Raw genomic sequence first — 12,786 nt, forward strand, 5'->3', positions numbered from 1 at the left:
ATGTAAATTCTATCAATAAGTTAATTCTATTTATCTTAAAGATGAGTTAGACTCATGTAAATAAATATTTAATATATCTTATCAGATTCTATCTATTTAAGTCATCTACAAGGTATCTATGAACCAAAAACTCAATATTATTGATCTCGAGTAAGGTCCTGAAAAGAAAAAACTCAATATTGCTCACATTGAAAAGCGACAAACCAGTTGTGTAAACTTTAAATTTGACAAAATATAAAAACTTAATATCACATTAAGTTTATCTATTTGGACCACACTCACTAAATTATCTATTAGCGAGTAAACCCAGCTAGGCTCATGAGGTTATTGGAAAATCTCAAAACTCACATGTAAAGTGATATTGGTAATCCTAGGTATAGTATTTTCTCATCAAAATCTTAATTTCTTCTCTACATCTATTAAAAAGGGATGATTTTGGATCAATTTTTGAGATAAAATCACCCTTCTAACTCGTTTTACTATTTCCCTTTTATTAAAATAAGTGATTTTCATATTAGTTTCGTTTTTTATTTTGTAATTTTGTCGTCGTAGTGCACGTTGGTTTGTTCGTCGTCTTTATGCGGCGTTGTTTGCCTTTCTTGTTTCGTTCAACTATTTGTTCAGTTCAGATTGTCAGATCAGCTTCGATCCAATGCAGATCCAGAGACATAGCTTTTCCGGAGAATTGAATATAGTCATATGTGTAGGCTTTTGTACTTTACCGTTTTATGTTATTAACATAGATGTTGTGAATTTGTTCGCAGCCTCGTCTTGTTTGTTTTTAACGAATTTATATTGTATCGATGTACTCTATAAACTTGAGTGAATAATATCATTTATTTTTGTATAAAAACAAAACAATGTCATGGTTTTTTTTGGTACAAAAATAATGTCATCTTTTTCTTTTTTATATACAGATTTGTACATATACTAAGATCTAACATTTATACGATTTTTACTAATTTAAGCATATATTGTACTATTGGGTATGATGCACAATTATATTCCAATTCTGTCCCATTCCTAAGTATTTCTCAGAACAAAGTCAATGGTGCTACCAATTTGTTGTACGAATTGTAAATTAAAAGGAACCACTAATTAATTAAAAAAAATTAAAAACAAAGTTTAAACAACTGATTGAAAGGGATCATAAAGGTCGTGAGAGTGACGACTGAAGGATAACACAGAATCATTAATTAAATCAAGTGATTAAATTTTGATGATAAATTAATCAGCTTCCTTTAATTGCCCTCTTTTATTGATATCTTCGAAGAAAGTTCTCACAGTGGCACAGTAAAGCAGCTATGCCCAAATAATAGTGCATGGATATAGTGGTCATATAATAAAAATAGTGCACATAGTGGGATTAATTTTAGTGTTCAGTAAAGTTTAATTGTCTTACATAATAATTCTAAATAAAAAATTATAAAGGGCATGTTTTTGGTTAATAATAATTTCTTACAATTAGTATAAGATTTGTAATGTAAACAAAAAATAATTGAAGATCAGCAATTCTTTCGTACCCCATGCATCTCTTTTAAACTAACATCATACATCAGTCGGTCATAAATATAAGCAAAAATTTATATTTTAGATTCATTCAATAAATAATGTATATTATTTATAATAAAAATCACATACATAATTTATTGAATGAATCTAAAACCTATATTTTTTCTTATATTTGTAACCGGAGGGTGTATGTGATTTCATACCAATTAAAAAAAAACTAAAAATAAATAAAAAATGTAGTAATATATTAAATGATTCTTATTAATCCCCTTCTGTCTCATTTTAGATGTTTCATTCAAGTTTTGTATATATTTTTTTTTTAATAGACGAAATGGCAAAGTCATTATAAACTCATACACATAAGTGGAGGTACTGGGGTTCGAACCCCGATCATAGCATCCGGCCTTACAATTTCGATATTTTTCTAGTTGAGCTAGGACTTATGGATCAAGTTTTATATACTTATTCTAAGTTGATTACAATGACAAAGAAGTATTATTTACAAAAATAACTTTTTTAATAGTAATTAGAGAATTTGTACCAAAAAAAAAATACTCCCTCCATTTCTTATATTTTGATGTTTTAGTTCTGGACACAAGTCTTAATGAGTAATTGAAGCATAAAAATATTTGAATGTTTTGGACTAAAATGTCTTTATTTATCATTAAATTCACATGTGATAAGTCAAAGGTCACAACTTTTTTAATAGTTTATAGTTTGTTTTCCAACAAGCGTAAACTTGGAAAAAAAAATTAAATATTTTGAAATATATAATTAAAGTTCTAAAACATTAACAGTTTGTTTGGTAACCAAGAAGTTGAAGCGAGAGAAAAACGGAAGAGAGAGATAGGGAAGAGATGTCTTATTCTCTAGTTTGGAGCACGAGAGAAGGGCTGAAGAGAGACCAAAATCTGTAGGCCCCATTGACTTTTTGAAATACTTTTTGCATTTTATTTTATTTACAGGGCTGTTACGCTAAAAAAAAATAAAAAATGTGGCAGCTGCTTTAAATCAAAACAAAATAAATAATTCAAATAATCTATTTACTTTAAATACTACTACTAATTTCATTTGTAAAAAAACAAAATAAGTAATTATTTGAATTAATATTAACAAATTAACAAACACAATCCAATTTTTGGCAGATGCATTCCAATATCAAGGATATTTTGGTACTTTCATAACTAATCAAGACTTATTTCTCTTCTATTTCTCTCATCTTTCTCTTATAACAAACAACATTTTAAATCTACTCTATTTCTCACATCTTTCTCGCTTCTCATATTCTCTCTCACCTATTTTTCTCTTCACACCTTCTCTTTACAACCAAACATAGCCTAAAATAAAATAAAAAATGGAGGAAATAGTAGTTAGTGAAGTAATTAGGCGGATTGAAGTAAAATAAATACTTACCAAAAAAAAGTAAAATAAATAAGAGTATATTAGTGAGATGATATAATACGTTGGAATCCCTACAAGTATTCGTACCTAATCTGTTAAAAGTTTGCATTTTTTTTTACATATATAAGTATACAATATAATCAATAACAAATATAACACATATGTTTATAGTGTTGTCGTCATGCAAAATCTAGTGTTCAACCGAGTGGATATGTGATCAACCAAAGTCATGACAACTAGGTTGATTTATGGATTCATTGGTTTATAACATGATATGTAGTCTTATATGGATATTAGATAATGATTCCCTTGCTATAAGTGTTTATGATGACAAAGACACTACGTTTCCCAGTTGCATGTTCCAAGACTACACCAAAGAGCGTCTAGTGTAGAAGGGTAAACTACTACCTAAGTAGACGTAAGATTAAAGCAACGTAAAACAATAAAGGAAAGATAAAAAGATATGTTCGATTTGATATGTCTATGTTGAATGATATTTACAAAGGAGTGTTTATAGACTTATAATAACTAAACAACCTACACTAACATTGCTTTCCACATTTTTCGCCCACTATCTACCATTTTACATCATGTAAAGTCATGTCTGAAATCATTAATGTAAGTAACTACCCTTCACACTGAGTAAACTAAATCGCCTTTTGTCGGAGTTATATTATCTATCCTCTACCCCCTATTATTAAGAGAATAAGTCTACATGCATGTTTTTGACCTAGTCGGCTGATATCTTGCTCAACTAACATCTACCAATGTTCTCCACATTCTAATCTTTAAGGAAGTATATGTTTAACAATAAATATATATATATATATATATATATATATATATATATATATATATATATATATATATATATATATGGCCATTCAAACTGACCTTGGGGTTCCCCCCCGATCATTCTCTCTTCTCCCACAAAAATAGCCCTTCAACTTTCCCTTCACCAGCAATTATTTCTCCTCTAAGTATTCATAGCTTTTTTGTATCTCCAGAGTAATGGGAGGTGCGATGAGTGGTGATGGCCCTCCGCATCACCGTATTCGTCAAAATTTTCAAAGGCGACGACTTTGATTGGGTTGGTTTCCAATAGACTGCTCGAGCGCTACTCTACACTTTTAACCCCTGCAAATAAGGCGAATTTTAAGTTTGATCTTTATATTTATTAACTATTTCAATTCGCCACTGCAAAATTTAATCACTTAAAATTCAGTTCCTTAACATTTGGAACTTTAATGGCAATGCAATTGGACCAAACAACTAATGGTTATAAATCGTGGGTAGTTTATTCTAGGATAGTCAAAATGTTAACTAGTACTCATTATCCCTAAAAAAAAAAAAAAAAACTAATACTCATTAAGTTTTCCTTTTATAAATAAATATGGTAAAATTATATAATTCGTCCCATAACTTAATTTCAGGTAACATTTGTTCACTATTTTTTTTCTTTCCGATTTAATCATTTATGTTATAATTAGGTAACACTTTCGTCCTTTATTTATTTTTCTCGATTTAATCCTTTATGTTATAAAATGTCAACATTGTTATCTTTTTTATTTTTTTATTTTTTTTTTATTTTTATCAAAACCAAATAAAAAAAATCATTAAAAAAACTTATAAAAAATTCATCAAACTCAAATCTTCATTATAGAAACATAACGATGATGACATTTTCTAACATAAATGATTAATTTAGGAAAAGAAAAAGATAAAGGACGAAATTGTTACCTGATTGTAACATAAATGATGAAATCGGAAAACTAAAAAGATAAAGGTAGAAAGTGTTTTCTGAAATTAAATTAAGAGACGAAATGAGTAATTTTCCCTAAATATATTTTTGGTGCTTATAAATATTTCAACTTTTTACTTAGTCATTCTAAAAAATTTCTTCAATTTTTAGTCCCCTAAAAGTTTTCCGTTAACACATTTGGTCTATGCTTTTAAGTCAAGTTATATGTATCCTTTAAATTTTTTAATTTGTTTTTGTATGAATGTTTAAAATATTATATGAATCCCTAAAAAAAACATATTTTTTTAACCAACATTAGTTAAATATGAATTTTTAAGCGCCTAAAATATAAAAATTCATATTTAATTCATGTTTTCTTGAAAAATTCTATTTTTTATGAGAGATTCGTATAATATTATATTATAACTATTCCTGTAAAAAAAATCATTTAAAATTTTGAACGAAATATTTCCTGTAAAAAAAAAAAATTTCTTAGAATATATTCATTGCTCACATATGAGATATGATTGGATATCTCTAGTTCATAATATAGTTTGACTCAGCACATACCTTACATCCTATTAATTAACATGAAAATATATCCATTAGAAACTCACCCTTTTAGAAAGAAAGCATTAATACACCTTACACTAAATTTTCTAATGAAATGAAATAGTAAACAAACAGTATCTGGTTTGAGTAGAGGACAGAAACACATAGTTGTGACACAACACTAAGAATAAAATATTGTAAAACAAAAGAAGGAAGAAGACATAGTCTTTTGTATTATAAAATGGACACAAACCAAAGAAGCTGTTATGTATTGTGATTCACAGATTCCAACAAACGCCGTTTCCTTACAAAAGAGAGAGAGTGTGTTTCTGTCTGAAAGGTTCTGTAACGTTTGCAGCAGCTTTCATAACAGACATGATTTCAAAAGCAGCTTATATTGTCTCTCATAAAGCTTAATCATTCATCATTCAATTGTGAAACCAGTACATGATGATGATGTTAAGTACTATATAGTAATAGTAATGATGAGTTATATTTGATCAAAGTGGTGAAAAAGTGAAAAGGTTTTTGACTTGCAATGATGATGAATAATGGTGAAGAAGATGAACTCTATGAACAGTTATGGAAGGCTTGTGCTGGTCCTCATGTTGAAGTTCCTCGTGCTGGACAAAGAGTTTTCTATTTTCCTCAAGGACACATGGAACAAGTTTGTTTTTGTTTTTGTTTTTGTTCTTTTTGTTGAGTCTTAGGTTGTTTGAAAATGTGTTGTGTTAAGATGCTGGGAATTTGGATATATGCTTGATTCTAATTTTTTGTTTTGGTTAAGGAATTTGTTTTTTTGTTCTTACTTTATAAGTTTTTGTGGATGTGTAGTTAGAAGTATCAACAAATCAGGAACTAAATCAGAGGATTCCATTGTTCAAACTTCCCAACAAGATCCTTTGTCGTGTTGTCAATGTTCATTTACTGGTAATTTTCTCCTTCATCCTATTTTCTTTTCCCTTTTGGAGAAAACAATAAGAAGAATTCTTTGGTTTTTGTATAAATTCAAAGGGTCAAATGTTCATCTGGGTTTTGTAGTTATTGTGTTAATCTTTTAATTTTGGGGTTTAGTTTCCAATTTTTGGTAATGTTCTCCCATTAAATTTCATCTGGGTTATAAGGTTGTTTTTATTACAATTTGGGGTTTAGTTTCTTTTTGTCTTACCCTTTGGTCCCCGGGGGAAAGAGGTCCTGATAATTTAGAGGTTGACCGAGAGGCAAGTAAAGTCTGACGAGAATAGTTCTTAGAATTTGGGATTGTTTTAGTTAGATTGGAACTCAAGTACTCATGATTGCTTCGGAATTCTTATTTGATTTTATGAATTGGGGTGTGGAAAAAACAAAATATTGACTTGAATATTGACATGTTTATAGGCTGAACAAGAAACAGATGAGGTTTATGCGCAGATAACTCTGGTACCAGAATCTAATGTAAGATTGTAGCTTCTCTTCTTGATTCTTAAATATTTTTATGGTCAAACTTAGATTCTTTTCTTTAATTTGTTTGGATTTCTAATGGACCAAATTTGCTTAGCAAACTGAGCCTACAAGCCTTGATCCTTGTCCTGCTGAACCTCCAAGACCAAGAACTCACTCCTTCAGCAAGGTCTTAACTAACTCCGATACAAGTACTCATGGTGGCTTTTCTGTTCTTCGGAAGCATGCCACAGAATGCCTTCCATCACTGGTAATAACACCATCTTTATGGTTTTTAACAGAATTCGTGTTAACAAATCCAATTTTCTTTTGTGAAATTTACTAAAACCATGTCTTGATTTTGTTTAGGATATGTCCCAGTCTACTCCAACTCAGGAATTGGTTGCTAAGGATCTTCATAATTACGAATGGCACTTTAAGCATATATTTCGAGGTAAGTGAGTTTTGAAATTTACAAACATGTGTTGATCCAAGTAGAAGGGACTCAGATTTCCAAAGTATATGTGGTCCTGAGTTCAATAATTGATGATGCTTGACCATTAAAAAGACTCAAGAGATTTGTCTTTTGGCTACTTGATAGAAGAATACTCTTGGAAACCAACAAAAATTGACATCAAAAGTTTTCACTCGTCTTTTTGTTAAACCACTTCTAGTGGCCTAATGTTTTCTCTTGAATGTGTTTTTGTCAAGAAGTCCCACATTAGATAAGGCCTGAAAATTTGTTTATAGTGGGATAAGAGACATCCCTTACCTTATAAGTCGGTTTTGTAGGGTCGAGTCAGGCTCAGACCAAATTCTAAGACTTTCCTTTCTATTCAGGTCAACCACGTCGACACTTGCTCACAACTGGATGGAGTACTTTTGTGACTTCCAAGAGATTAGTTGCTGGAGATACGTTTGTGTTTCTGAGGTATACTTTGATGTTTCTCTTTTTCTTAGTTTCCTTCATATGGCTCAGAAAATCATATACTGTAAAGTCATACAAGTTTATGTGTATAGAGGGCACAATGGAGAATTACGCGTTGGCGTGAGGCATCTTGCTTCTCCACAAAGCTGCATGCCTTCATCTGTGATTTCTGGTCAGAGCATGCACCTTGGAGTCCTTGCAACTGCATCTCATGCTGTTGCAACTCAAACTCTTTTTGTAGTATACTACAAGCCCAGGTAAAACTTTTACTAGTTGTAAAAATAACTAGAAACCGTCTTTCATGGATAAATCTTGACAAGGGCATTGTTTTTGGTTTGCTTAGGATGAGCCAGTTCATTATAAGTGTGAATAAGTATATGGAAGCTATCAACCAAAAATTTAGTGTTGGCATGAGGTTTAAGATGAGTTTTGATGGGGATGATTCTCCTGAGACTGACAAAAGGTACCAAGTTTTGTTTCTGTAGTTTGCAACATGACCTTTTCATTATATATTCTAAGACTGTTTGGATAAACAACTTAATTAAGCACTTATAGTATAAACATTTTTATCATATAAGCGTTTATGTTTAAGCTATTTGTATAACAAAAGATAAAATAAAGGAAAATTGTTTTCATATAAGCTAAAAGCTGATTTCATAAGCTATCCAGGAGAGCTTATGGAAATAAATAAGCTGTTTCCATAAGCTCTCTCGAACTGTCTCGCTAGTGCTTATGCCAGTAGATAAGCTCAAATAAGTCAATTAAAAAATAATCCTAATTCTAATACATGATTCATCAGATTTTCTGGCACAATAATTGGACAAGAGGATATTTCTTCACACTGGTTGAATTCAAAATGGAGATCACTCAAGGTATTCTCACCTTTGATATCTTCAATAATCCACTTTGTTTCAACTTTCAAGTGATGGTAAGGTATTCATTATTCATCCACTCTTCTCATATATTCACAGGTTCAATGGGATGACCCTGCATCGATTCCAAGACCTGATAGAATTTCACCATGGGAGATAGAACCCCTTATGGCTTCTGTTCCTACATCTATTCAACCTGCTGTTGCAAAATATAAAAGGCCTCGGCTACCTAGTGAAGTTCCAGATTTTGGTAAGGATGCGCAATATTTTATATCCTATAATCGTTTTCATTTCAAATGCTCTTCCGAAATTTCACACTTTGTAGTCGTCAAATCAATGAAGCTGACCTCCCTTAGTAGGGTTAGCTCAGTGGGCTAAGACTTGGTGGTTGTTTTGCTGACGTTTTCGTTTCACTTTCAAAGGAGACACAACAGTAGGTGACTCTACTTACTGGGAAGCTGGGCTGGCACAATCAGACATAACACAAGTTAATAATGTTTTGTCTGAAAACATAAGGAGCGACGGTATGCATTTTTGGCATCATAAGCAAACTGATAATAGCAGCAGCAATGGTATATCAAGGAATCCGACTGACGGAAGTTGGCTATCTTCTCCTCATTCAAGTGGTCCTTCTCATTTGTGTCAAGACGCGATTGACGATAGCAAGAGTGTCGCAGTCTCAGCTTGGCCTATTTCAAAAACTCACTCAGAAATATTGAACAACAATGATCATATGATTGACCAAGTTGTCAAGGATAACAAAAAAGAGGCTGCTACAAGCTGTAGATTATTCGGGATTGATCTTAATGATCCTCGCACGAACACTCATAAGGTATCTGAGTATTCAGCAAATGCATTTGGAGTCACCTCTGAGGGATGCGTTGCCACTCCGATATCAAGAACTGATGCAGACCAAAATAAGTTTGATATCTCAAAGGCTTCAAAAGAAAGGAAACAAGAACAGCTACCAATATCTCCAAACGAAACACAAAGCAAGCAAACCAATAGCAGAAGTTGCACTAAGGTACTTGTCGTATATTTATTTATTTGCATGGTAGCGTTAATATATTTTTTAACGACAAATATTAGTATAGTTAGTAATATGTTAGGGATAGAAATTGAATTATCGTTCTCTTTATCGATCCACCTTATACCTTCTCGGTAGAGTTAATGTTCTATGGCCTACTCTGAATTGTTTCTTGTGTTCAAAACTTGTCAAAAGGTTCAAATGCAGGGTGTTGCAGTGGGTCGTGCGGTGGACTTGACCGCGTTGGATGGTTATGATCAACTTATTGATGAATTGGAGAAGCTGTTTGACATAAAGGGACAGATCCAGCCTAGGAATAAGTGGGAAATTGTCTTCACTGATGATGAAGGAGATATGATGCTTGTTGGTGATGATCCATGGCCGTGAGTATCTCTTTAATCTTTAATTTTACACAAAATTAACCCACTTGGGTTGGTCTGGTGGTATTGACTTGGGACCTGGGAGTGTGCTCCTCCTCAAGGTCTCAGGTTCGATTCTCCCCGATGCCAATTTGAGTGGGCTAATCGCAACTTAATTTCACAATTATTCACATAACAGCTCCTCACTATTAATTTGAATACTATGTGCATTGGCATTACTATTTTGTAGGGAATTCTGCAATATGGTGAGAAGAATTTTCATTTGTTCCAGCCAAGATGTGCACAAAATGAGCTCAGGGACCAAATCACCTATCTCATCACTAGAAGAAACTGTAATAAGCTCAGACACAGCTGAGATATGAAACAATTACTGTCTTTTTCATTATTGTTAGTGTCTTTAATGTTGTTATTGCTTGTTTGAGTTAATGAAGCTAGTCCATTTTGGCTAGACAAGTTTCATGTTGTTTGTTAGATGTGAAACATTGACTAATTGTAGCTCCATCTAGAGACTCCAAAGTTTGAAAAAAAAATGTTTTAATAAATTAAGTAGGTGAGAGAGGGAAATATTGAGATAGTGGATATGTGAACACATTTGTGTTGATGCATGTGTGAATAATAAAGGTTAGTGTGGTAGTCTTGAGAATTTAATGCACATTGCCATTTGTGAATTTGAATCTTTTAGTATAAAATGTCGCTGCAAATTTCAATCATCAGGATCGGGATCCGTGGTTGATGCATAAGATGTGTGAAATAAGTATCATGCACGTAACTATAGTGATTAATCTTAAGTCGGAGTAAGAGTCACATAGTCATGAAAATGCTACTAGAAGAATTTTAACGGTGTTAATTTTTCTGTTTGTAAATTTGAATATGGACTAGATCAAATGTTTGGAATTTATCTATTAGAGGTATTATGGTCCACTGCATCACTGGTTCTCCTGACATGTGGGTAATGGGTTAAGTCTGACAGGGTGGGGGTAATTTCTAGCTGCAGCTTTAAGACCCATACGTATCATATTGTGTCACATATTTGATTCATGTGACCTACCTATCATGTATCAGAATTCTTGACAAAATAAATAAATAAATTGAAAGTACTATAATGTAAGTTAGGATAGTAAATTTTGAAGCATAAAAAACTCAAAGCACAATGGGTCGGTTCATTAACATGAAAAATTTGTTGGGTCAGGTTTAGATATATTAAGATGGATTGAATACAATTTCGGTCATTGCTATATGCATCTATTGGATTGTTCAACCCATGAAATAAGTCGATCGGGAGATGAAATTCAATGGAAAAATGCGGATCGGATTGTAACTTCTGATAAAATTTGTGCGATCAGAAATTACGGTCCAATAAATTGAGAAGCTTATGAGCAAAACTGAAAGGTCCGTAGAGTAATTTCCTACATTTCCGTGCTTGATTTGGCTTAAGCATCTTAGTCGTCAATAAGATGGATTGATTTGTTAGGTAATGTCAAATTATTTTATTAAAATATGACAACAAAAATATATATAAGTATTATTTCTTCATTAATATGATGGTTTTTTTACTAGTCAAGTATTAATGGTTAGTCTCATAAAAAATTATGAAGTCATAAGTAGTGAACAACATATCCATCCAATAAGTAGTGAAAAACATCCAATCATAAACAATGTCGTAATAATCCAATGTTATCTTTACTTAGGCAAGAATTTTGATTCATTAAAAAGTTGTACAACGTCGAAATCACTGTCACAATTCCATTTTACATTGTCTCCATCTAGGGACATTGAAAAAAGAGAAGTTTGTAGGGTGTTTTGGCTGAAAATACCTCATATATTAAGGTAAGATACCAAATTGGAATTACAAACTACACCAATGTTCAGAATAACCCTAAACTAGATTTTGTTCTTTAAACAATAACATACATAAAATGATGGAAATTGTTCTTTAAACTTTAGAAATTGTTCTCCCACGCCTCAGGAATCAATATAAACATCGGGGGAGCTTATAAACCCAATGGGGGAAGCGAAACTCGTTATGATCTTGTCCTGAAAGAATGACACAATATATTTATACTGGTTCACTGTCTATCGATAGCTAGTCCAATCCACCCTTAATACAGTGATTTTGCCTTCTCTACAATAAGAACTTAATCGACTATAGTCAACTGATTACGCGTACTAAGATATCCCTTATACAGTAGACTACACCATATAGGAATTGCTTTGAATATAAATATATATTGATCGAGACGTTGATCCTTACTTTTATATGATGCGCCTTTGATTTGTTTCGTATGGAATCGTTATGTGCATCAAGCACACATTAAAAAGATAATTTCTTCTCTTATATTATTTTTTATCATTAAAACCAAAATTAGATGTCATTGTTCTTCAAACAAACTTGATTCTACCAAATGAAACCTAGTCCCAACAATTAGTAACTTGTACTGCAAGTCATAACACTAAAGCTAACTACTGCTATCTATATGCTCAAGGCCGGTTCTTTAAATTTGGATACCTTGGACGAATCAAGAGAGTGGTGCCCCTAAAAAAAAATTCCACAAAATTTTTTATGGATTTTAGTTGTTCATTTTCTAAACTCTCAGTTTCAACCGAAAAGAAATTGTAGAATCTTTGCCAAAAAATATATGGAGAGCACCCTTTTGAGATTCAATATCAATTTCAATTTGTTTCTTTCTTTTCCATTTTAGATGACCAGACAATTGTTTTCTAGGAAACATTTCAAGAAATCAAATAGATGAAACAATAGTACTTAGATGTTGATTTTTAACTTCAACTTAAATTCTGATCAATTTGTTCCAGACGTATTCGAGCACTAAATCAAACATGTTGTTTCTGAAAAGTGAAAATCATAAAATTTGCATCTTATAAATAAATAATAAATAAACTTGTTGATTCCTCAAAAGTTTGTATGAATATTAAATGATAATAAATAAGTTTTTTAG

General features: G+C 31.7%; 1 protein-coding gene across 1 annotated transcript; it reads left to right on the forward strand.

The window, feature by feature from the left end:
• The first annotated feature begins 5,404 nt into the window (after positions 1-5,404).
• Positions 5,405-10,500, forward strand: LOC25498520 (auxin response factor 9). The gene is made up of 13 exons (XM_013593447.3): positions 5,405-5,873; positions 6,041-6,136; positions 6,584-6,640; positions 6,744-6,896; positions 6,995-7,079; positions 7,466-7,556; positions 7,646-7,810; positions 7,897-8,016; positions 8,353-8,425; positions 8,525-8,675; positions 8,848-9,449; positions 9,648-9,835; positions 10,062-10,500. Exons 1-13 carry the CDS (start codon positions 5,745-5,747, stop codon positions 10,192-10,194), a joined length of 2,043 nt encoding a protein of 680 aa, XP_013448901.1. The 5' UTR covers positions 5,405-5,744; the 3' UTR covers positions 10,195-10,500.
• Positions 10,501-12,786: the final 2,286 nt, after the last annotated feature.

Source organism: Medicago truncatula, chromosome 7 (assembly GCF_003473485.1).
Source record: "Medicago truncatula cultivar Jemalong A17 chromosome 7, MtrunA17r5.0-ANR, whole genome shotgun sequence".
Classification (NCBI taxonomy): domain Eukaryota; kingdom Viridiplantae; phylum Streptophyta; class Magnoliopsida; order Fabales; family Fabaceae; genus Medicago; species Medicago truncatula.

Bases quoted from the DNA above. Each gene is read 5' to 3' on its own strand.
- LOC25498520 (XM_013593447.3), top strand. From the start codon at position 5,745: ATGATGATGAATAATGGTGAAGAAGATGAACTCTATGAACAGTTATGG. The intron at 6,137-6,583 runs GTAATTTTCTCC...ACATGTTTATAG, and splicing joins TTGTCAATGTTCATTTACTG to GCTGAACAAGAAACAGATGA. The intron at 7,080-7,465 runs GTAAGTGAGTTT...CTTTCTATTCAG, and splicing joins CTTTAAGCATATATTTCGAG to GTCAACCACGTCGACACTTG.